Source organism: Salarias fasciatus, chromosome 16 (assembly GCF_902148845.1).
Source record: "Salarias fasciatus chromosome 16, fSalaFa1.1, whole genome shotgun sequence".
NCBI lineage: Eukaryota > Metazoa > Chordata > Actinopteri > Blenniiformes > Blenniidae > Salarias > Salarias fasciatus.
In genome coordinates, this window is record NC_043760.1 from 10,553,003 (window position 1) to 10,578,880 (window position 25,878).

General features: G+C 40.4%; 1 protein-coding gene across 2 annotated transcripts in view; it reads left to right on the forward strand.

Moving 5' to 3' along the window:
• Positions 1 to 25,878, forward strand: part of LOC115402928 (nck-associated protein 5-like) — an 80,380-nt gene that overhangs the window by 44,005 nt on the left and 10,497 nt on the right. The window contains exons 7-10 of one of the 2 annotated variants that reach the window (XM_030111604.1): positions 15,228 to 15,407; positions 15,494 to 18,411; positions 18,745 to 18,859; positions 19,733 to 19,808. In XM_030111604.1, coding sequence (XP_029967464.1) covers positions 15,228 to 15,407; positions 15,494 to 18,411; positions 18,745 to 18,859; positions 19,733 to 19,808 — 3,289 coding nt within the window. The remainder of the gene's footprint in view (positions 1 to 15,227; positions 15,408 to 15,493; positions 18,412 to 18,744; positions 18,860 to 19,732; positions 19,809 to 25,878) is intronic. The other variant, XM_030111603.1, reaches the window with a different exon arrangement.

Genomic DNA, 25,878 nt, shown 5'->3' on the forward strand with positions numbered 1-25,878 from the left:
AAAACGTCCAGCATGATTAACATGCGCTTACAATGATGCATCATATCAGTAGGAATGATACAATGGTCCTGTGGAGAAGAGTGAAACTGAATTTAAGTAGCCACGGCATGTATGCTTGTATGATATTTTTATGTTTGGTTGTCAGTGCCAAATGGACTTCTCCTCAAGAGCCAGATCATGTCTGGGAACTGTGTATCTGCTGGGGAAACAGGAAATGTTTGTGTGCGTGAATTAATGTGTTGTGCATAGTCAGCAAAATCTTGTGAACACATGTTGGCTCTTCATCTGCGTCAGTGGTTTGTCGTTTGATTAGCTTGTCCAATTCCCTCAGTTGTCTAGTTGGGATAGGATCTTCGGCAGGTGCAGTGGAATTGAATGAGTTGGAGTCTCTGTCAGACTGCAGAAGTCTGTCAGTTGCCTGTGGGATATCAGCGCTTTCTTGTTTCCTTATGTCAGAATGAGTAGAGATTAGCAGAGATTAGCCGTAGACAGTAACTTAGCAGATCGTTTTCACATGGTGTGGAATCCATTCCTGGAGGACCAATATCCGTGTTGTGTTAGGTCATCATCTGGATTTCAAATGGTGAAAGACTGTGTTTTGGTCTGAGTCACCTGCGAATATGCATCAACACATTGAAGCTTCCAGCACGAGCACAAGTTAGTCAGAGGATGGAAAAAAACAGGTTTTTTTAGACCCCAGAAGGTTAGTCAGAGTGTAAAGGAGGGGCTGAGCAGTTTAAGAGACAGCACCACGTAAACAACCTTCACACAAGCTGCAGGTTATCAGCATGTTGGGTGATTCATTTATCAGGAGTGAATCCAAACAATCTGAGCCTGGTGGTTAATCAGAACAGTGTATCATAAAGGAAGATATTAATGCAGACAGAACATTTAACTGTTAACACAAAGTGGATGTGGAGTCCAGGAAACTTGTGAAGATGCAGTCAGAGACCTGTCCAGAGTGAGAGCATGATTGGGAGCATCCAGATCGGAATCATTTTTTAGTAAATTTTCGACAATAGGAAGACATTCCCAGGAATGACAGAACTTGTTTCTTGATGAGCGGTTGTGGTGAAGAAATTTGGTGTATCATGGACTCTGTCTCAATTAAAACACCTCAATAAGTTATTAACATCAGGACACATTCAATACCTGCAGAGGCGTTTGGAGAAACATATAGTCCAATTTGTGATAATGTGACATTTAGCTTTAGTGTGACTCTGAGAGGTTTAGCTGAGGTTATTACGCCTAAGTAACTTTTTATGTGTGGCCCACAATTACTTCAGTTAAATCAGATGGAGGTGTAAATGTGATTTGTTTCAGTGGATTTTGAATTTGAAATGTTCATTAATTGACTTTTAATGTTAGTAAAAAAAAAATAGGGATCAACAGCTTTAGGAAGTCTGTCTGTGTCTGTGTAAGTGCAGAGAAAATAAGGAAGGGGAAACAAGGTGCTTTCTTCTCTCTCCAAAGAAATCTCTTAAATAAACCGTGCAAGGACAAGGTTGATTTCTCAGATCTTTTTTTTATTGTATACTGTGTTATAAGAACATAAGTGACCACATCTCCTGCAGCGGAGAAAACTCCATTTGCAGACACACTTGTGCCTAGGATTACAAGTATGACAAACCCAGAGTTTTTAACGAGGCCTTTGATCCTTTGCTATGAAAGTCATTATTTTGAACTTGAGAACGATGTTGTTCCACTGCCAGAAAATAAACACTACATTATGATCGATTATATCTTGTCACTGTATCGATGCAGAACTGTCCACATCCACATTGCAACGCATGGTAGAAAAGAATAAACTTTACTCCCCCTGTACTGTCTATGGGTTGAGAGACAGAGAGAGACAGAGAGGACTGTCTTTTCAGGGCAGAATAATGTTTCACTGATAAACGTCAGAGTATGTGATTGTTGGTGTGGCAGAAACTTCTTCAGAGACTTTATCTTTCTGATGAAACTTCTTCGTGATGCAGACAGTTCCTTTGAAAGACTTGTTGTGATTTTTACCAGCGTATATGTTTCACCTCATGGTGATTTGAACTCCGATTGACAGCCCCCACATGTATTAATAATACCTCGGCTCTTTCTTTGTGTCTTTGTCATGAGGCAGATGTGTAATTGATGCAAACCAGAGTTCTTGAAGACAAAACCTTTCCAAACTCTTCAAATCCTAATGAAACAGCCCTTCTTTATCTTCTGCAGAGTTGCAATCAATATGCAGAAGGCAGGCAAGAAGTTTCCACTTGCTTTGTTTCTAAAGGTCTCTTTGAATTGTCAGGGATCCCAGCATGATTCCTGTCTTCAGACAAACTCACGTTATCTGTATTCAAGTAACCAGTTTACAGCTGAAGGCTGCATTGGCAATTAGCAAAAAATATTAGGATAATCCATTTTCCAGTGCCTTGGAACTCGGACTGGAAAGTCGTCCAAATCCCACACCAGCTCATTAAGTATGCTGCAAGTTTCTCAGAGCGAGATATGCTGTCCTTCATCTTTAACCTTTTCTGTAAAGGTCAAACTTGCAGACTGCGCTAAAAAGGGGATTCTGTCTCTGTAGGATTGTTGAAATCAACTCGGTTGTTTCTAGAGGGTAAAACATGGTACCTGTAGACATTTTCTCTTAGTGTCTGATTAAACAAGGTCTTACCGTTAATGTATGGATGATTTAACACAGTTGGAATCATTTTAATTGAGTATTAGCTACCCCAGTTTCTGTGTGAAATGCAGTCTGTACTTGTCAGATGAAGCACTCGGTTAAATAATTGGTTGATCATTTTAAAGTGAGAAAATCTTTAAATTTCACTCTTCCTCTTTGAAATTGTGAAGTTCAGAATGGTAATATCATAACATTGCTGGCAGCATCTGAATAAAAAAAACTTTCATGTGCCAAATGTTGAGACTTTGATTCACTAATGCAGCATTCCCAATTTATCCAGGAGGCTACATTTGTAGTGTCAGATAATTATCTCACGCCCAGAGCTTGAATATTAACTATAGCTGTTATATTTGTCTCTCAGTAAAGTCGCAAATAAAAGTTTAGAGAACAAGCCTTGCATTTAAATCATTAATTTCACTCTTTGGGGTTTAGTGATTGTTGTGATATGGAGAAAAGTTTCTGTTGTGAAGCCCTGCTGTGGCCACCTGCTGTGCAGTTATGCGGCTAATTTTGTTTGTGGCTGTGACTAACAGATTAACTCACGCAGCGTGGGAACCATGCGTAGAAATCTTTGCAAACAAGATCTTGAAATAAGTAAGAGAACTTTCATGTTCAGCTGTTAATACGACATTGCGTGAAGATGGTGATGTCTGAACAAACAGTGTAAGAATGTAAGGGAATTTTGATGATGTGTCATTAAAATTCGCCTGACTGCGTGTGTCTGTCAACCTGACAAATCTGAATTCAGTATTCCCTTTTAATGGTGGTCATGCTGGAAATCTGTGGATCTTTAACAGCTGCATGCTCCAGCAGATAGGCATTTACTGTAGTGATTCTCAACTGGTGGTTCATGACCTAAAAGTTAGTGTTTCTCACTGGATCACTGATTTTCACCTGGGTAAACAAACAGAAGTAAAAATCAACGTGGCATCTTGTAATTACACTCTTTACCATGAGGTGACAATAACTCATCATAATGTGAGTCGACAGTTACAATTAGAAGGCCCACAACGTTTGTCTCGGGTCCGGTTTCCCCGACACTGTTTCTCGTGAAACACATCGTTTTTGTGTTTTTGTTTCAGAAAAGTTTAGCATTTTCACGGCAACGTTGTGAAAAAGACGTTCATTTATATGGAAATGGCAGACACACTGAAAAATCTGTAGCTTTCATGTTGTGCCACTTGTGGGTGATGCTGTTTGTTTTTGTAATCTAACCGCCCGCATGCCAGCAATCAGGCCAGAGCATAAATACAGACAGAAAATGGATGACATGCCTTGTACAAACAACAGGAAAAAAAGGAATAATTACATAAGAGTATGTTGTTCGTTGAGTACTAGCCTATGTGCAACCACCCAGTGCTCCCTTGAAATAAGCAAACACTGTATTAAAAAGTATTTAAAAAAAAAAAAAAAAAATCCTGTCTCAAGATAGGAATGCAGCAACAATGTGCCTGACCTCACTTCATTGTCAGATCAGTTTGGGCTAGAACTTTTTACTCCTGAAATTTTGAGGCTGCTGAAAGCAAATAAAGATGACAGGCGTATTCATCTGAAGTTTCCACAGACAGTGTCTTCGTCCTTGGTGCCACTTTGTGAGTTGTGTGACTTACCTTGTGTAAATTATGTTATTTCACGAGTTGTTAAAAAAAATATTGATCTGCACAGCTTTAAGCCACACACGGGTGTTTTTATGTGTCTGTGGTGCTTTCACGCCATTTATTTTCATTGTGTTGATTTCAAGGATAAAATGATGGCTGAGGCAGAATGTGTGTGTCCTTCAGTTTTGGTTTAAATATCACCTAAAGGTACCAAAGAGAGGAATCCTTCAGATCTAGTGTTTGGCATAATGTTATTTTACAGATTTTTTTTTTTTTTTGATGCACACACACACACACATATATATATATATATATATATATATATATATATATATATATATATATACACACACACACACATATATATATATATATATATATATATATATATATATATATATATATATATGTATAATTCCAAAAACATCATTATTACAGATGCTTGAAGCAAATAACATTTACTTTTCTCTCCTGAAAGTGGTTGTGAATTATCAGGCAGCAGTTGAACACAGTTCCAAAAGTTGATGCATTTCAGCAAGTCTGCTGAGCAACAAATTGCGATGGGGAGACTACTAGGTCAGCGCGTTTCCAAAAACCCAGCTTTTTGTGGCGCCCTGCTTGCTGCAGCAACACAAGTGGTGTAAGGAAGTAAAAGTCGTGAATCCAACCAACACTGGTCCATGTGGTCCAACCCAAAAGATGAGTTACCACAGCTCAAATTGTTCCAGACGTTAGTGGGGGTTTGGATAGAAAGCTGCTGGAGACCAGTCAGGGCACCCTGCCCTTCGAAGCATGAGCATCAGCAATGGAGGAAGGTGTTCTGCTCTGATGACACGTTTTCTTTGACCACCTGTGGGTGTTCAGGAGGCTGTATATCAATTACCTGAAGAACACGTGACAACATGATGCACTGTCAGAATGTTGTACCGGGAAAATTTGCTTCCTGCTATCCATGAACCCACCCTGCAGGTGGCAGATTCTCAATCCATGATGGCAGAACCCTTTTTCAGAAAGATAATGCAGCTTGCCGCAAAGAAAAAGAAAGTTTTGGAATAGCTTCAGGAACGCAACAACTATTTGAAGTGTTGACTTGGTCTTCAAATTCCCAGATCTCAATCCAGCTTGCTGGACAAACAAGTCCGAGTCATTTAGAGTGTTCCTTATCGCCAGAATTTTAAAAGATCTGCTTCTAACACCTTTTGCTGGATACTACAGGAATGCTTCAGGGGTCTATTGAAGTCCATGCCTCTATAAGAAGTACAAGCAGGACCTACACAGTATAGAACAAGTGGTTATAGTGTAACAGCTGATTGCTGTAATCCCTTCCACTAGAAGAATGAGAATCTATACGAGAAAGTATTCAACTGAAGTATCTTTTCATGTTGAGGGATTTCAGTAGTGTCTGAAATGATTCAAAGCTATTGTTTTTGAGGAGCCCTTTTGTCAAAAGTTTCTGGTCTGACCACCTGTTGCGGTGATGAGTTCAGCCAACTTGGCTTCGGGGACCAGATGAGCAGAATAATCACTGCAACAAGAGATCACAGCCTTTGTACTTTCACAAAGTGTAAGCGGAGAGGCCAAAATCCATTAGGGTTCTACGCCGTTTCAGCTGCAGAGGGTACTTGAGTAAAAATGAAACAGGTCATTTCATCGTCCCCATCAGTAATGAGGACGACCGGCGATGGGGAGGAGGTAATGTGAGAGGGCTGATGGGGGCGTTTGATATCGGAGACATCACACTCTGGCTGTGTGCCAATTTGCCAGATAATACAGACATAATTATGTATGAATTATTGAAATGGAAAATTTGTTTTTCACTGCGAGTTATGCTTGTTAGGTTCCTTAATCATGATGACAGCACACCTGTTCCCAGTCAGGCTGACTGACTCCGAGAGAGGTTACAGCAAAGCTGCTGGCGACACACAAGAGATAACGAGAAAGAGACAGACAGAGAGGGTGTGTGTGTGCGTGTGTGTGTTTGGGGGGAGGGTGACTATTTTTGGTTGCTGTCTGTCTTAATGTAGGAACGAACAACTGAGGACAAACGCAAAGCGCCTGAACAAGGGAAACAGTTTTATCATCACAGATTTCTACACAGCTTAAAGGCATGTTATTTTAAACACAGGCAACTTTGTCTTGCAGCATCTAATGTTTTTATTTTTAGCAATAGCATCACCAAACTCTGTTTTTAAAGACATTACAGTAATTTGTAGCTTGTACACTGTTCTTTCAACACAATTTCCAGTTTTTAGTATTGTTCTCTTATTATGGTTTTGGAGGCCTCAAAACCTACTTACATTATATCTGCGGTTGTGGCTATATGGAGGATAAATAAGTAGTCCGATTAAACACTGATCCGATCACATCATGTAAATACGTCTGTCAGAGTTGATTGGCTTTATTTGATCTAAATTGTGACTAGTTTAGAGGCGGCGGTGTAATCCTGTTCATGATTAGACGCAATGGCTTAATTTCCACTGTCGTTTGTGTCTCTTATTTAAAGTCTTCATGCAACATTTTACACATGATGTTGTGAAGAAAAAAAATGCCCAAGCCCAAGTGGTTAATAATGAAGGAAACAATGCCACTATTTCATACAAATAACCACAGCATACTCTTTCTGATCAGTCTGAACATGAGGAATGTTTCTGTGGTTTTCTATTTTCAAAAGAATAACAAAACACACAAGCTTGTAGTTAATCGAACTACACATCTATCCTCAGTACCACCAAATGAAGCTGAATGTGGATCATGTGTGCATGTCACAAAAGGCCGACGTCCCACTGAAAGCATTATGCGATTGGTCCACTGCCTGAACAGAAAGATGCTCTGGGTGATGTTCATATTTACTTATACAGCAGTAATGTTTGTTTATATGGCAACAGAAGAAATGCTGAAAACAATGGAACTTTAATGTTGGACCACTAGTGGGTGCTGTTGTTGGCTTTTGTAATGAAACCACTCACACATGGTGGCCATGTTACCATGTTAGTAACATCTCCAAGATCTGCTGGAGAACAATGATCCTGAGGAGGCATTGCGGTAACGTTGTGGCGATGATTCAGCGACATCTCCAAAACACTGACTGACACTGACACCCAATTGACACCACGGTGATAGCGCAAGCCGTTTTTTTTTTTTTTTTTTTTTTTTTTTTTTTAAGTCTCCTGACTCGCAATCACGGTGATGTCTCTGTCAGTGAGACTTTAGGAAAAACATGCACTGGGAGTCATGCCACTCTGGAGACCGCCACTGTTGTTGTTGTTCAGCATCTGATTTGATTAGTTCGTGCTGCTTCTCGACACCAGTCACAGCTTAGCTTCATAGTAACCCGCCATGCTAGTGTTTCATAAACACAAAACCATTTTCAATATGTCTTTCCTGACTTAAAAAAAAAAAAAGTCTGCCAATGAAAACCAACACACTGCTGAACTATTAAAGTCATATTAGAGTCATTAACAAAGCTATCACCGTTTCCATACGTGCACCTTTGTTAATATGCAGTGTCTGTCTTGTATTATTGTGACTGCAAATGTTTTTCCTCCCCGAACACTGGATAGCTTACATGTGCCAGTTCAGCTTTATGTGTTCAGTAATTTCCTTAGTGAGCAGTTATGATGGAAGTGACTGTTTGCTTGTTGGTGTTTGGCTCTTGAAGTATGCATCTAAGTACTGTTTGAATGCATTTTCACACCAGCGCTCCACTAAAGTTCTTTCCAGGAGTGAAGTTGGAGTGTGAGTGGAGGGCTGTAAGATCAATACTTGGCATTTAAAGAGGCTAGAGTGTGTCTCTTTTTCAAAACACACACACGCACACAAGTCAACAAGGAAAGGTTGAAACAGTGGGCTTATCAACCCTAACTGCATGAAAGTACAGGAACACATCATTAAATACTTAAATGTCTGTAGTTTGTGGATTGTTCAAGTTATGTGGAGATATTTTCTCAAAGGTTGTGTTCACAGATTATGTATTAAGGTTCTACAAGCTGGAATTGTATAACATTCAAATTGGAGACAGTACCTAAAATGCAAATAAATTGCTGTTCTTGTACTTGTTCCTTATATCCTTCACATCTCTAATATATCTGTAAATTAATAAAACATATACTAATCTTTGTATTTGTGCAGTCTCTACCATTCACTTTGCCCTCTCCTCTGCTGCTCAGCCATTACCCCTTTAATATTTACATAAACGATAGCATCTTTAAACTGGATTTTTCAATTTTTTTAAGGAGAACATTAACATGGCCGACCACATCTGAGTTTCAACCACTGAAATCAATGGTCAGTGGCAGGTTTTCCTTCTCATGTTCTTTCTGAAATCAGTGACACAGTTTTGCTGAAGTATCAAGCAGTTCTTTTACATTTAAACTAGATACAATACATGCTATAGAAGAATTAATAAATATGACGTGTGTAGTAACTAGTAATCTAATAAAAGCCAATAACTATGGATGCCAATACCACTTTTTTAAAAATCGAGTACAGGTATTAACCTCAAGCTGCTCACAATACTGAGTACCAATACGAGTGCTTATTAAATGCCATTAAAACGCAAGCGATATGCAAAGGCTGCAACAGTGCGTCACGCTGCACACACCTCCAACACCCTTACAGTCGACTAAGCGACTAAGATGGGTTCCATTGTGCAAATATGTCATATAGAAATCAAAAACTGATCATTTATTTCTTTTGCAATATCAAACTGTGGCTCTTCGGGTTGCTTTTTTTGAATGGTTTCTTCATAACACCAACATCATGTCCTTTTGTGTCAGAGAGCTCAGGCTAGTCAAAGTCTCTGTGGTTGTGTGACAGGATCATCCGTCACAGTGTTATTGCGGTTCAGCGGCGTAGAGACACTCAGGAGACACTGCAGACAGCAGCCGGTGCATCTTAACTCAGATAAACTTCTTGGATGAGCCATGGTGAAAAATAAGGGCAAATATAGAATAACGTCACATTTACTTGTTGTCTTTGAAGTTCCCTGTGCAGAAAGTTTGATATGTTTACTCTTGTATTTGTCTGGATGGAGAAATTAAAGGACAGTTATGATTTGCACAGACGACGTCTGTCCTCCTGCAGCCTCTTTTACGCACGTGCGCGCGCGCGCACACACACACACATACACACACACAGATTTTCTTCTTTCCTCTAAATTCTATAACTGAAAGCTGATTGAGTCATTGAAAAGGTTAATCAGCTTTGCAAAAAACCACTTTCAGCCCATCACCTCACAGTATGAATACAGGTGCAGCTTATAGAAATACAATAAAAATGTTAATTTTACCAGATAGTTTATGTAAACAGTGAAACTTCAATGCAGTTTTGATTTGTTACACATAAACTTTAACGTTTTTCGATTATTACTTAAGCATGATTCAATTATCATTTATTTTTGGTCTTTATGTTGCATAAAATAAAAATCTGAGAATACTGATTGTTGTATGAATTCAATACTTCTCTCTTTTCTTTTATCAGAAGCTATGTTTTTCTCGATTTAAGTAAAAATAAATGGCGAGAAAGTTTAATCATTTAGGATATACTAAGTGTATAGGTACTGACAACAACATGATACATTTTTCAAGAATATTCCTTTTTTGGACATGCTCCTGTACCTGGAGGTGCACACAGCTACAGGCTGCTCAGACAGCTTTCTGTCTTTTTTTTTTTTTTTTTTTTTTTTTGGAGTGTTTTTGACACCGAAGTGTCCAGCAGTGCTTCTGCTGCTCAGCCCGCCGGGCACAAACGGCGTGCTGCACTGTGGAGGCGACGGTGACATGGCGATAAAATGGTGCAGGTGTGTAGGTGAGCGAGGAGTATTAACGTCGTGGGGCCGGAGGACAGAGTGGAGGACGAGACAATGGCCGGTGTGCGCGATGGTGAATGAGGTGCAAGCAGTGAAGATGGCTTCAAAGAAAGCCCGGGCGGGGCAGACGCTGGGCTGACGAGCGGGTGAATGAGCGTAACCTTGCTTTGGGCGTCTACGAGGGAGACGCATGGAAGAATTTCGATGAGATTGTGGAATTTTAAGTGAACCTACATGGAAGCTTGAGTCCGTTGTCCTTGTGTGTGAATGCTCTGGTGATCAGCGGAGTCTGAAAATGCCTTTACAGCAGATTACTTCAGGAACAGGCTGTGATTTCACTTCTTTGTCAGCTTCCAAATTGATTCTGAAGATAAAAAAGTAGAGTGAAAAAGGAAGAATAGGGCTTTGAGTGGTGTCCATATTTCCTTTAGTCAAAAGATTCGATGAAAAAAAACAAAAACACCAATGAATGAAAGGCATCAGAGCACAGGAAGACCTAATTTTCTTCACTATGAACTTCCACACTGACTCAGATGTGTCCATGAACACTCTTGCACAACTTTAAAACCTCATTAGAGCTTCTGAGGCAAATGAATCTACAATTAAAACAGATGTTTTAGTTCCGTTTCATATTCCTCTCCGGTTTCATAACATGATCATAATGCTGCTTCATGTTTTATGTATGTTAGATTATGTACTTGAAATTGTTTTGCCTGATTTACTGAAATCCTTCATAAAATGTGCAGAATGGCGTACTTACCGCACTTTCAGTTTGCATACATTTTGTGGGTGATTTACTAAGAACGACACCGTGACGTTAAACATGAGTATTCAAATGACGGTTTGCCTTTCAATAAACCCGGTTCACAGAATACTCTGCTGAAAACTGCATTGCTTCATTTGTTCGCAGTGATTGGATAGGGCACAGAGACTCCACCAGATGGACTTGTTGATGGAGAAAGCATGAAATATATCACCTGATAATTCAGTCAAAGGTCAAAACTGAAAGTTTGAAGTTCAACACAGAAAAAAATGTAATGAAGGAGTCTGCGATCAAAAATCACAGGGAGCCAGCTGAGGAAACAAGTCTTATCACATTAATAGCAGGCTCACTACTGAAACCTCAGCTGACTTACACCTCATTTTCAAACATGAACAGAAGCAGCCCTGTTTACACGACATTTTCATGTAAAAAAAGCAAAAGCTCTATTGCATTTTGGGTGCCCATTTACCCAACAACACTGCATGGAGACACTGAAAAAGCAACTTCTGCGAAATTACTCAATCTCTGCCTGCATGTAAACAAGGGAATACGCAACTTTTCTGAAATGCTATTACTCTCCATGTGCACCACATTAAAGGCCTTTCTGCACACGTGCAAGTAGATGGTAGCCTCCAGAGTGACATGAAAAAATAACCTTTCTGAAACAAAAATGCAAAAACAATGCATTTTTACTTTAAATGTGAACAGTGCCTTTGACTATGTACATGTATTCAGAGCTTGTGAGTCACATTACACAATCTACATTAATCAATTGACATCAGTTCCACCCATTATGTTCTGCATACTGGAATAAACATGTGATATTCCATATTCATGAAGGTGAAATCAATATTGAGTGTTAATTTTTACCCTTGTCAGAACGTGTAATATCACATTTGCTCCCGTTTTTAGAGTTGCAACGCTTCAGTACATTAAACAATTGTGTTTGACCTGTGAAATGAGTTTGGCTGGATGAGCACTTCAGATGAGAGCAGTACGAAGTGGTGTCCATTACTGGACACTTTGTTGAACTGTGGACTGGTTGATACCTATAGATTAAAGTGGAACCCTTGCTTGTTATCAGCTCTTCTTGTTTTATGAGTCGTGGTTCACAATCAGCTAATGTTTGTCATGAAAGTCAACTTTACGTTGAATGTTTTTAAAGGTCAGAGAGTCTTTACACCAGGCTCCAGTGTGGTTTCATTGTTTTGATTGTAGTTTCAATTCTGACTCCAATTAGCTGGTTTCAGATTAATTTATCTATTGTTTTTGATTTTGGTATCTGGTGGACTGTTGATTTTGAACAGCTGCCAACTGTAAATACTCAAAATGTATGAATGTGCTTTTATTTTGGGCCTATAAGTTGTGTTAATGTGGTGATGTTGAAAGGCTACTAATGCGCCTTCAGGGCTAACATCATTTCTTTGCTACTATGTATCAGGAAAACTGATAAATTCTTCTAAAGTCCTTTTATTCCCCTTTGCCGTTTTCGAATATGTCTGTGTTGTATTTTTGTGGTCAAAAGGGTCAGATTTCTTAAAAGGTACTTCTTGAATCTGTTGTAAGAAAAATCTTTACAAAGCCTAAGAAGACATTTAAAGGAAAGCATGGACAAGTCTCCACAGAAATTGGAATTTGCCCTTGACTTTAAGCTCAGCACAGCTCTGATCGAGTGTTTTGTTAAACTGTATCACTTGTGTCAAATCTCAGATACCCCCTCGACATGCTGACTGTAATTAGTTCCAAGATTAATCTGCACAAGCATGGTCAAAAGTGGCCTTCTCCCACAGTGCTCGCGAAATAAAGGCCACACGGATAATCAAATAATAGGTGAATATCAATGAAAGGACCAAGTCGCTTCGGTCCCCAGCTCCCCTATGTAATTATTTCCTATTCACAATAATTATTGCTAACAGATGACACCAACGACTTTGAGAGGAAGCTGGCCATGACAACCTTGCAGACAATCAATGCCGTTTTAAATGGGGTCATAACACTTGAAACCTTTGGGTGCCTGTGATTGGAAACAGTACTGATGAGGCCAACAGCATGTATGGAGTGCCAGAGAATCCAGTGCCAGAAGGGCTTGGAGTAGCAGACTTAGCATTTTCCACAAGATCCCTCGTATACTAGAGGGCTCATGAACCATATGTGATTCTCTAATATAGAAGTGAACTTAAACACATATTCGTTCTATTTTAAAATGTTTGGGTGATCATGAACTTCATCAACGAGGAAATCATGAATTTACTCTGGCCCGAAATTACTGAGGGATTCATACACGAACAACAACCTTTAAGGATGATTCTCAAAGACAGTAGTTCACAACCTTTAGTCAGAGAAAATCCTCTGATCACCTCTACAAGCCACTGACCCTCTGCCCAGTCTCTAATTTGATAAAACATTCCAGTGAAGCCAGTGACTTGCAGAAAATATCTCACAAGCAAAAAACAACAGGAGCCTTAAAACTAAAGCTTGTGCAGGCTTTTTTGTTGTTGTTGTTGTTTTTAAGTTGTTTTTTTTTTTAAGGATTATCTTTCCCAAATATTTGGTTTGCTGCCACAGGTACTGTAAACACCTCTGAAGCCCCGTTTACATGACAGCATTTTCAATTGAAAACACAAAACTTTCTTTGCATTTTGGGTGCTCAGTCACTAAAAATGCAACTTCCTGAAGACACATGCCAAGGTGGAATTTTCTAAAAACGTTCCGCCTTCATGGTCATGTAAACAGACAAAAACACAACTATTTGAAAATGCACAGGGCCCATCTGTATGTACACCACTGAAATGCTGCTATGAGTAAATAAATCTTATGCACATACTGTATGTGTGCTGAGGGACGACGATGACAGTGTTTGCTTCCAGACTGGCAGGACTGAGTCCATATTCTACTGGGACCTGGTAGTTTTATAGTTGAGTGTCACTTGTTATAGCAATCCAACTTGGTCGTCTGTCCATGCAGATGTCCATGAAATTGTTATTGTTATTGTTAGCATATACTTCTGTGTGTCTCTGTGTGTGTGGTATCATTACAAAAACAAACAGCACAATCTCATGGCCTGGCATACTAAATTCATAATTTTGAGCATTTCTGCTGTTGCTGGGTTCACAAACATCATTCTCAAAACATTGGCATATAAAAATGAAACTTTTCTCAAATGAAAACACACAAACATTGTCGTGTTAGGAATGAAAAACACTTAGAACCAATTTTTCTTCATTTTCGCAAATGACCTTCGAGAAACTAAACGACAGGTTTTATTTATTTCCACAGTGGCTAGATTAGTTTATTTATGAGCATCAACAGTCAGATGAAAGATAATTGTTTATTAAAAATAGATGCAAAAATATCATGACGAGGTCCACAATATGGAATATGCAAAGCAATCAGTGGCGAACACCAATCTCTAAAGAAGCCATCACCTCAGACTCAGAAACTATGGGTTTAATCAAAGCTTAAAATATGTGAGATGAAATATTCAATTGATATTCTTCTGAGGCTTTCAGACTTTTCTATCAATGTAGCCAGTTCATCTCACTTAACCATTATTACAAGTGTTTCACATTACTTGAAGGCTTTCGGGGAAAATGTTCTCTGGATATCTTGATTGTATCATGTCTGAGCTATTTGATCAAAAGGTCTGTGATGCATTTTTTTTTTCCTCTGTCACTTCTAACAGGCATTCAGTGTGTAAATAGATGAATACTCTGGCAATAGGAAAAAATACCCGATGTGGTCCAAAGCAAAAAGTGGCATGAAGGATGAATGATTTTATGTGTGTAGATTGTTTTGTAACCTGTAGTTTGAAATCTTGATGAGTATCCATTGCATTAGAACACACTGAGCTTAGCCAGTCGTCTGCCTTTGTGCCGCAGTATAAGTATTTTTTTCTTTAATATCTTCCACAGTGATTGTGGTTTACCTGCAATATCACAGAGTAATAATGAGAGCACACTGTGTTTTAAAACAGGAGCTATCTAACCAGTGAAGTGGAAAATGTCATTCCATTCCTCAATTAGCCTTTGGATGGAAAGAGACAGCTATGTATCCAGCGTATCGATTTTTAGACATCTGTGACGGAGAGAAATGGAGAGCCACGGGGCATACTCATACTCTCTGTGTGTACCGTCGGACTGCAGAGAGAATCCATTGACTGGAATGTCAAGAAATGGGCGAATGGGCCAATGTTAAGATCACTGAGTGTATGGCCAAGATAATTGTCAAAGCTGATCCATTCAATTCTAAACTCAATACATATGCACCGTAATGATTCTTGCCATTTTGTGTGTTGTTTTTCTAAGGATTGTGTAATCTGGGGATTCAAACGCTGCAATCATTTCCAAATAATGTCCGGTTAATTTCAGTTGATTGATTGTCTGATTGCTTTTTCTCCAGGACGTCCAAAGAAATGGAAAAGCTGGAATTCCTGCAGGGAGGTGGCCCAGCCTACTGAGCCTGACATGCCCACGCAGCAGCGGCAGCGGCAGTGGCAGTGAACTGTCTCTATCCAGTGCTTGCAGTGAATACTCCAGTGGCTCCCACACTTGGGCAGAGGGGCGTGGCTTCTCCAAGCAGGTATGTTTTAATCAGGTTTATCTTCTAGTTGTCTGTGAAAAGCTTTCAGGAAGTTCCAGTAACTGTGCATGTTTCTTATCGTGTAGTGTGCCACAAGCCGGGACAAACGGATGAGCACGGGTTCAGTATCCAGCAACCATTCAGCGCCCATAGAGCAAACGGATTTGGGATGGAAGGAGGGCCACATTCTGAAAGGCCTTAAGCGTCTTCAAATGCCCAACTCCAAAGAGGCGGCTTCTCCTGCAGCTGTACCACACTGCAAGGATTGTATGACCTCAAACGAGGGAATATATTCTCTTGGAGTCAAGTGTGTCCAACAAGGGACTACAACAAAGCCAACTGTACCTACAAGTAAAGCTTTCAAGGCTGCAACAGGAATTACCACCTTAGATTCAGATGATGCAGATGATGAATCACATAAAGAACCGAACAGAGAATCCAGTGAGCAACCAGCTAATGACCTTCTTTCCCTGGAAAAACTGAATATTACAAGGGATGTAGATAAAGAGATGGAAGAAGTCCCTGTGAAGCATTCTGGTCTTTTCCATTCACCTGTCACTGATAACTTTCTGTTTTTGGAGGCTCCCTCATTAAAGCCTGGTGTGAGCCCAACTGATGGCCTCACACAACAAGAGGAAATGAACAAGGACTCACTCGAAAAACACAAAGGCATTAAATTCAGTGACAAAAACAATAACCAGGAAAGGTCTACTGATCGTAAATCTAGACTTGACCAAGTCAAAAGGCAACAAGGGAGACCTGTAAGCAAGCAAGTTGAAGCTGGGACTAGTGACCTGAGCTCGCACGTTCAGAATACGGCAACACGAGCTCTGAGCTGCATGAATGAAGCCAGGCAGCGCAGCTCCTCCATGGAAGTTCCTCACTGCAGAGACCAGGCAATTCAAGCTGGTGGAGAGAATCAAGACGGTGGCGTTTCAGATTCTCAACAGAGAAAACTGAAACCTCAACTGTGTGACTCAGCAAGGAAGGCGTTTATCCTGCGAAGCAAGAGTGCAGATGGAGGACAGGAACAACCAAAGCATACTCATTCTCCTCTACACCAAAAGCTTATCAAGGGTCACAAGTCAAAAGGGCAATCGAACACGAATCCCTCAGGGCACAGTGTTCCCTGCAAAAGGGCAAATCTTAGTAAACCACATGGCTCAAGCAAGAACACATTATCTAAAGTTGAGAAAGAAGAGGATATGGCAGCGTGCACAAGCTCCAAGTCTCTTGAGACTGTTCAACTGCGTTCGCCTCTTGCTTCCCCTGTGAAACAGTCAAAGACGTTCAAGCCTCATGGGGTCAGTGAAAGCTCAAAGAGTCCAACAAAATCCTCTTTGCCGATTACTAGAATTCAGTCAAGCAACGATTCCACAGAAGAAAGCGTTTATGATAACTTACCGTGCTCACCACGAAAACAAAGACGCCAAGACCAGAACTGTGACGTTAGCCAGAAGCCTTCAGAACGTAGGTCACCCTCCCCACCGTTACCCCCAGGGCGAAATGCATCACTTCTCCTGAGACACAGTTGTGACAGCTTACCCAAAGATCAAAAATCTACAGGCCAGCATCAAAACTCCACTACTGGAAAAATGATGGCAAGCACTACCATGACACAACCAAATCAGCTTTCTTCTGGTTTGATGCCTCAGCAATCCAACCCAAGGAAAGATAATCAGCATACGGCCTCTCAAATGGGCATTGAGTCACTGAAAGATACTCAAGCAAAAATCTATCATGGCCACTCAGCCAAGATGCCATCTGTCCCTATTCAAGAAACACACATCACAGAAACAGTCCAGTTGTCTACAGACACAAATCCCACTTGTTCTGATGAAAAAGGTGCTTCCTCTAGACTGCCAAATCAGAGTGTCTTGCAAAGATCCCAGCAGAGCATTAGTGAGCCAAAACTTTCAGAAGTCTTGCCTTCAGCATTTTCTAATGTTTACTACCACGGGATTGCCAACAATCCCCAGACATCCACCTCAAGAGCTGTGAAAAGGACTTTTCCTATTAATGCTAAGTCTCATGAGGCCATCGCCGGACAAGAAACAAATACTTTCCTCATCTTTGGAAGGCAAAACAAAGATGATATGAACACCACTGCAAGAAGTGCGCAAAACTTTCAGACTTTTACATGCGATCCTCAGATGATACATGACTGCAGTGCACATGAGAACACCCGCAGGAAGATAGAGACCCGCTGTAATTCACTGGATTCTGAGCCCTCCGTTCAGCCTGGTGCTTCAGATAGCGGTGTGATGTTGGACTGGGGATTTGATGAGGAAGGCTGGCTGTTTAAAAGGTCAGTCTCTGTGTCTACTAGACCCCTTCTTAAACCAGTCATGGGTATGAATGGAGCCAAGGCTCGCAGCCAGAGCTTTGGTGCACGCTACATGGACAGGCCAAGCTTCAACCGATCTGGAAAGGTCCGCACTCAGATCAAAACCCACTCAGGAAGTTCATTGAACTCTCTGGGTGATGTACTCCCAGGCAGTATGAGTTGCTCCAGTAGCTATCACTGTCCAATGAACCGATCACTTCTGAACAACTTTCTGATCGAAGAGGGACTGGCCGTTCCTTCACAGTTGGCATCCTCCAGTGAAAGACTGCAGAGTCTGAAGCTCCAGCGTGAGCAGGCCAGACGCCTTCAGATTGAGCAGCAGTTTTCAAGTGCGTTTGGGGAACCAGTTTCTGAAGAACCTGAGAGACAAAGTACTATCACCACAATTGAAGAGAAAGTGATGCTCGGCATAGAAGAGAACTTGCACAAGTCTCAAGAACAGGAGAGAAGCAATGAAGTGAAGCAGAAATCTGGTTCCACTTTAGCAAACTGGTTTGGTTTTCGTAAGAGTAAGCTTCCTGCTCCAAGTAGCAAAAAAACTGACCCACCTAAAGCTAAAGAAGAGAAGAGGGAGCAAAAAATCACATCCCTTCTGGGAGGGAAGCAGACCAAGTCCGACAAAAAGAGAGACAGAAGAAAAAGCGAGGGAAAAGACAGGTAACATATTTCGTCAATCTGGTGTAAACATGATCTTTATACTTCACACAATTGCTGTATTGTAAAATCTTCACAGCATCAGCTTCATATGTGTTATTTATTCATAGCTCTACTTTCTCGCATGACATGGGTTATTTTTTATAGTGCTCTGAGGTACATTTATCAGCCTTCTTAGCCCTGAGACTAGTTCAGACACATTTCATACCGAGGATCACAGCCAGGTTTTCAATAGATAGGAGAGTAATTTATCAGCCCAATCACCCTGGGCATATCAAGTCAATTTCACAGGATCTCGGCGTGTAGTGGTTTAATGACAAACAGTTTTTCTTTCAGCTCTGTGGGGAGAAGAGAATCTCATGATGCAGTGCGGGCGTGCATCTCAATGCCCTGCCCAGGGATGTCCCTGAGTGAGATACAAGGACACACTGACATCATCGGAGACCCAAAGGTAAGTAAATCACAAGCCACACAAACAATTTGCATTGAATTTACTTCAAAATTAACTTCCTTGCAAGTGTGTTTTTGTTGTCATAGATACATAAAAGACAACTTGCTGTTTCGCGAAAGAAGTCATATTTCTTGTCAAGGATTGCACTCTAGAAATACAGCATCTATGTAGCAGAGTAATCTACCTGGAATTTAAGCCTTCAGTTCTGTGATTGGCTGACGCACAGCTCTGCAACAGGATGACGCAGCGCTGCATAACTGCTTAATTCTCAACAATTTTATCAAGTGAGATGCACTTTGCACTAATTCCTTCAGCTGCCTCTCAAACACCCTTACACAGAGTTGCATCATTTCATATTTTATTATCAAACTCTAAGTTGAAACCTTCAATTTAGTTTTTATGTCCACATTCTTACCAATGCAGTATATTTATTGATCTGAGAAAAGCTTCAATAATTCAGAAGATGATCACATGAGGTCCAGAAAGTATCTGAGTCTAACAAGAGTGTATTTTTAAACAGTCAGGTGCACTACATGTATACTGTAGCTTGTCTGATTATTACTTTTAAACTTCAAGCCGTTGAAATGGCTGTCTGTAAGAGCTGTCATCTCTACTCCGACCTTCCAAACTCAAGAACATGCCAAGCATGTCTCAGCACCATGCATCATTCAGAGGACAGGGCGTCAGTGGAGAAAATGCAAGAGAAACTAGTATTTCAAGGCAAAAGGTTCATGTACCGGTCGCTTGTCACTGCTATGGTGTTCAATTTCAGCTCATGCCACACATGAATTACTACCTGCAGTATTCAATGAACAGATGACAGAACATGGTGGCTATACCTGAGTTTTTCCTCTCTTTTTACAATTCAAATAGATGCAGATGATGAACCGAAGATCAGATGGTGAGAATGGTTCCACGGTGAAGAGTCCCACCCAGGAGGCAGTGATAGGTCAGCTCTTTCTATCCTCTGTTTGTCAACAGTCAATGCAGTAGTATAGTAATAGTAATAGATCAATTTTTAAACTTCCTGGTACTTGAAATCCATGAATAAGCTCACTCAGTTGCAATGTTAGTTGTTTCCTTTCAGACATGAGAGCATTAAGGTTGTATCTCTGCTTACCGTTTTACAGTTTGCAGACAGAAGTGAAGACCAAATATGAAAGATGTGTAAGTCACAAACACGATGAACGTGCTGCGAGCAGTCAGTCAAACATGCAAAGTGCCCAGATTTGTCAAGTGTGTGCTTTTCTCCACCGTGTTTCTGTTCATTTTATCCGTCCTACTTCTGCATTTATTTTGCGTGGCAGTTTGCGATCGAGGCGAATGGGAACCATTTCACCACCGGTCTTTATCATGCCGCCCTGGCTGTTTATTCAGGAGATCGGCTATAAGCTTGTACCCCTCCCTCCATCTTCACAGATTCATGCACTTGGACTTTGCATGCACAGGCTCATCCTGTTTTGATTAATCTGCTCATCCATGCAGACGTCCAAGCTTTACCAGGATTTACAGGCGTGGTAGACCTAATAATCAATTTGCATCAACTGTCCAGGTTGACAGTGGTAGTTAGGTCAATAGCTCTTTTTCTACCTCAGCTGCTTGTTAGTGTTAGAGACCCTACTACTTAATGCCAGTGTGCTATTTCATTTCAATATATTTTCATGTTTTTCTGGTAAACACACTCCCAAATTAAAAGGGGTAACTTGATTGACAGTTTTAGTTCTTGATTTAAATACCAGATTGAGTTGTTCCAAAGCTCACTGTGCTGCAGTGCAGAGCAGACATCCTGACTTTAGCTGCATTTACTGTTTTATTTAAGACAGAATTAAGAAAGAACACGGTTTTACAGTAAGAGAATAAAAGGGAACTGAACAATACTAAAAAACATCCTTTTTTGACATTTATTTGGCACATATCAAAAGATAATTAAACACTGAGTTCTTCAAGACAAAATGAAAAGTATGGAAAAGTATTTTTTCTTTCAGATTGCTAAGTGAAAAAAGGGTCACTTTCAGCTGTGCTAACAACAATAGAGGCGGTAATATGAAAGGATCTTGCAGTTTAACCAAGGGGCCCTTTGAACCGGTCATTTTTGCTCTTGGTACTCCTGAGAATTGAGCTTTGGGCCCCGTTTACACAAAGCTTTCAAGTAAAAATGCAAAACTTTCAATGCATTTTGGCTGTCCATTTACAACAGTGTTTGGAGTCATAGAAAATTTTCTGACAGTGGTTTCCAAGGTGGAACTTTTTGAAACTGCTCCAACTCCGTCTCCATGGAAATGGAGGACAACACTTGTTTCTTATGCAAACCACGCCCATAGTGTATAGTTCTTCACATGCCTGGGTAGATGGACAATAGCATCCTCCTGGGACTTGGTAGTTCTACCATTTCCATGTAAACGGACATTGCTTTCAAAATGTTGCCCGTAAACACTAAACTGCTCTGAAACAAAAATTCAAAGCATGTTCACTTGAAACGTCATGTAAACGGAGCTTTGATCATAGTTCAAGTGTTGCTTTATGCTTTTGCTTCATTGTTGATAGAAGCGTTTTGGTGGAGCTTTATATAAACCAGTCAGATCTATAGTTCCCACTAATTTTATAAAAGTCTGTGCCTTTCCATTTTGGGCTGTTGGAAAGCTGGAGTTCATGATTGGAGCTGGCTGTTGTGTAACAAATAAACTGTGTGTAGCAGCTCAAAGCTATAAAGCAAAGAAAATGACTCATGTTGCAGATATGCAACTATTAAAAGTGTTACTTTCCCACATTGGAGATGCGCATATGCTTCCTGCTCCAGGTTTTTAAAAATATCAAAGGATGTCCTTTAGTGTGACAAGCAGACTTTATGTACCACACTCGCTTAAATGTCACCATACTGTTACAATCTGCTCTTACAAGGTCAGCGATGCAGTTGCTTTTTGTTTGTCATCTAAAGACCAGCACCTAAAGGGAGGTGTGTGCAAGTCAGTGTCATGTGATTTGATTAATTGTCATATCCATCATTAGTTCTAGTGCTGTAGTATGATCAGCCACATTTGCATCACTTTCCTTCAGCTATAATATTTAGTCCTCTGACTTGCCTCTGAATGGCACTTCAGCACAGGTATAATCAGTCTCTAATTCAGACATGCAAGCATTTTTAAACACACTTTCAATCTTACCTTTCTAATTAGGTGATTAGAAGTGGCAATCTCAGGGAAAAAAGAAAGGAACAGACAAGGTTGGAATTTGAATTCAGACAGATAATAAAACTTTACTTGGCCCCTTTTTTTTATTGTGGTCACTCACTAAATTAAAAATCGCAGCTTATTAAAGTTTTCACATCAATGAGGTAGAGGGCTGGTGGGAGACCCTGCTAAAATTTCACTGGCCAGGGTGACACCATCGGCAAGCCGCTGCAAATATCAAGCCTGTTTGATACGGACGGACGCCTGCCCTCTGGGGTTAATCACCTCATTAAAATTTCAGCACTGCACCAGCAAAGCACGACCATCCCAGCCACCACTGACTGAATTAACTCTGCCTTTAGCTCTGAGCTGAAATGTGCCATCCAGACTTGGCACAAACTTGTTGGGACTGATGTTGACGGTGCAGTTTAGAACCCCATGCACCTGACAAACTGAAAATATTCACAGGAAATTCAACTTATTGTTCATGCAAAAGTTATATATTTTGGATTTTTTACATATGAGATGTTGTTACTTAAAAGTGAATATATAGTTCAAACCATCATCTTCAGTATCACTATATTAAAACTTCATAACTATGTGCATCTGAATCAGTGACAGCTGCATTAATGCCCCTGTCCAGAGTAGAAGAATAGGGTGGAAGAATTCATTGGCTGGTGATCCCCTGAGTGGGGACGTCTGAAGTGGCAGAAATTATTCATTAATGAGTGGAAAAAAAAAAAACATTCACAGGCGTTTGATCAGTTTGCACTCACATAAGATTTGGCAAGTAAATTACCCATACAGACTCACTAAATAGTCTGCTTTTTCAATACAGCCTGAGCAAGACTCTAGTTTCAGATTGTTTAATAAAGAGGGAGACATCTGTAACATGGGCTGTAGGACCCAAAGCAGAGGTAGCCAAACCGGTGCCTGCAGGCACCTGGAAGCTCCCAGTGACCTTGTGAGAAACCCTACAGGACATTTTCTAAAACTAATGGTCAGTTCAGATCATTGCCAACTGTAATATTTCAGAAAGTTTTGTAACGCTGCGAAGGAGCTGTCAGTTTCCAGAATGCAGATGAGCCCTGACTTCAGGTGTCGTGTTCTTTGACGTGCCTGCACACCGCTGGACCCTCCTGGAGATACACGGCCCCTCAGTCCAGTGGAGGAGCACGGTGATCTGTGGCGTCTAAAATAGATCTTTCTATATCTCAAAAGAAGAAAAAAAGATGATCAATATGAGATCTCTGGAAAGATCTGTCATGACATTTTATAGAATGCTTAAAAATACACAGAGATATGAATTCTTAGTATATTGACATGTCTGTTTTTTACATTTTCTGTTTGATGCACTTTAACAAGATTCAAACAAAGTGGCAGAAAGGCAATAGATGCATTTATTATTTTGTTAACTGCTATGGGATTGTGCTTCTCCTTACCTGTGACTTCCACGCATATCAGATCACTTGTTCCTGCCTCTGTCGAATATTATATTTAAGAAATCGTGCAGTGATCACTGATAGATGCTCTTTATGTGGAGATGTAGCATCAGCAGTAAGAGCGTCTTTTTTCTCTGTGCGCGTCTACACAATATGTTTTTAGTCTGAGCTGCATTTCAATTTCTGCACATGAATCCTAAAAAAAAAAAAAAAAAAAAAAAAAAAGTACAATCAGAGCATAAAACTGTGCTTCAGGTTGTGCATGCAGATTGTGAGATTGTAACCGCTCAACTTTACCGCTCACAGGCTAAAAGAACATTTGTGCTTTATCTATTTTTGCTTATTTTCTGCCTTTTAGAGATAAGGTTCAGAAGTAATTTGAAAATAACTTAATCTGTGGCTTTGGAAATTAAAAGAAAAATTAATAAATGAAACTTTTTTTTGATTTCAGATAAACTGATGTTTGAACCTAACTTCACCTCCTCACATGATTTTTGTTCGTGCTGCTGTTTTAGATTTTTGAGGGATCTTTCATTTGATTTAGTTTTTAGTTTTTGGTGGAAGATTTTATACCTGCAGGTGCAAACTTTATGCACTCAGTACAGCAGCATCGATAATAGTACTCCTTTTTGGATTTGTACCTGAAAATACCAGTTCTCTCCTCTCTTTGGATCAATTCTAACATCATCCACCTCCAATGCTTAAGTGTGTGTGTGTGTGTGTGTGTGTGTGTGTGTGCGTGCGTGAGCGTTCTTGTATTTCTATCCTTCTTGGGGCCAAATGTCCCCACAAGGATAGCAAAACGTGGAACGACGTGCCTTGTGGGGACCTTTTTCCGGTCCTAAGTAGGAGAAACAGTGTTTTCTTGACCATGTTGTTGTTACTGAAAAAAGTAAAAGTGCAAAAACATTTCTTTAGGGTTAGGCTTTGTTGCGTGCGTGAGCGTGCGTGCGTGTGTGTGAGTGTGGGTGTGCATGTGTTTAAGTCACGTGTGTGGAGCAACCAACAACCTTTGCTATGTAAGATTTTAGAAAAAGCAGTTTTTATTTAACTGCAGGCATTTTTAGCGGCGAACTCTGTTGTTGATCAGTTCCAATCTGGCTTTAGGTTCCACCATAGCACTGCGTCAGCCTTGCTAGAGGTCCTCAGTGACATTGCCCTGTCTGTGGACGCTGGGAATCCTGCTGTGCTGGAGCTGCTGGACCTCACAGCGGCCTTTGATCCAGTCGACCATGCGGTCCTTGTATCTCGCCCAGAGCAGTGTATTGGTATCAGTGGTACTGGTTCAGGTCATACCTGGCTGATAGGGGCTTCTCTGTAATGATTGGTGACCGCTGCTCTTCATGTGCGTCCCTCCCTTGTGAGGTGCCACAGGGCTCTATCCTCGGCCCTGTTCTGTTTTCTTTATATATCCTCCCCCCGGGGTCGTCATCATGGTGAAGTGTTATCGCTGCATCCTTAATGACAACCAATAACGTAATGATCTTTCACAAGCAAACTGCAAAAAAGCTTTAATTTCATGAAATACAGGCCTATTCATTAATTGTCACATTACTGACTGCAGTTATTACAATTTCAAAGGGTTTTTGATTTGATTTGATTATTTATTTTGAGGATGAAAAAATAAAGGAAAAAGATATTTGAATGAATAAAACAAATGTCAGGATTACACAAATATAAATTATACATGAACGAAAGGAGAAGGAAGAAGTAAAAAAAAATGTTTACACATTTTTCTTCAATCTTTCATGCTTTTCACTTCAAATTTTTTGCCTTTTGCCACCAGGTTTGATGCAAATTTGAAATCCTGGCTACAAATTATAATATCGTGGTCACAATGAGTAATATGCAAACACAAAGCATTGTTTTGCAAGTGTATTTATGAAATTGAGGTTTGGTTACCAGAAAACCAGTGAGTTTTCTGCCTCTCCTATGTGCTATTTTAAAATCCCGACCTGGAGGATCATTGCTGCAGAGTTGTCTTGTGACATCAGGCAGTTATTGATCGGCCCCTCCGAGGGGGCCGGTGAAGAGCACAACAACCTCCACCTCATGTATAAAGGCCTGTTGAAACCAGTCGGCTCCCCGGCATTTGTGATTCGTGCCTTTCCAAGAGAGACGGCGTCACAGGAGTTGTTGTGAGCTTCAAAGTTAACACCCGAGTAATCAATGAAATGTTTGTTCCACACCTCCACGATTCACTTATTTGTTCTTGTTCACAGCTGGACAAGCAAAGTGTTGACTGAGTCAGACAAAAGTGCTTAAATCTCTCTTTTCTTTCAAACACGCTGCTGTAAATAATAACTGTCTTAGATGTTTTTCTTGTAGACTGAAAAATGAGGCTTGCAGCATTGTTACTCTGTTCTGTTTTATCCTCTATTTTCATTGCAACAAAAGATTTCAATTTTCA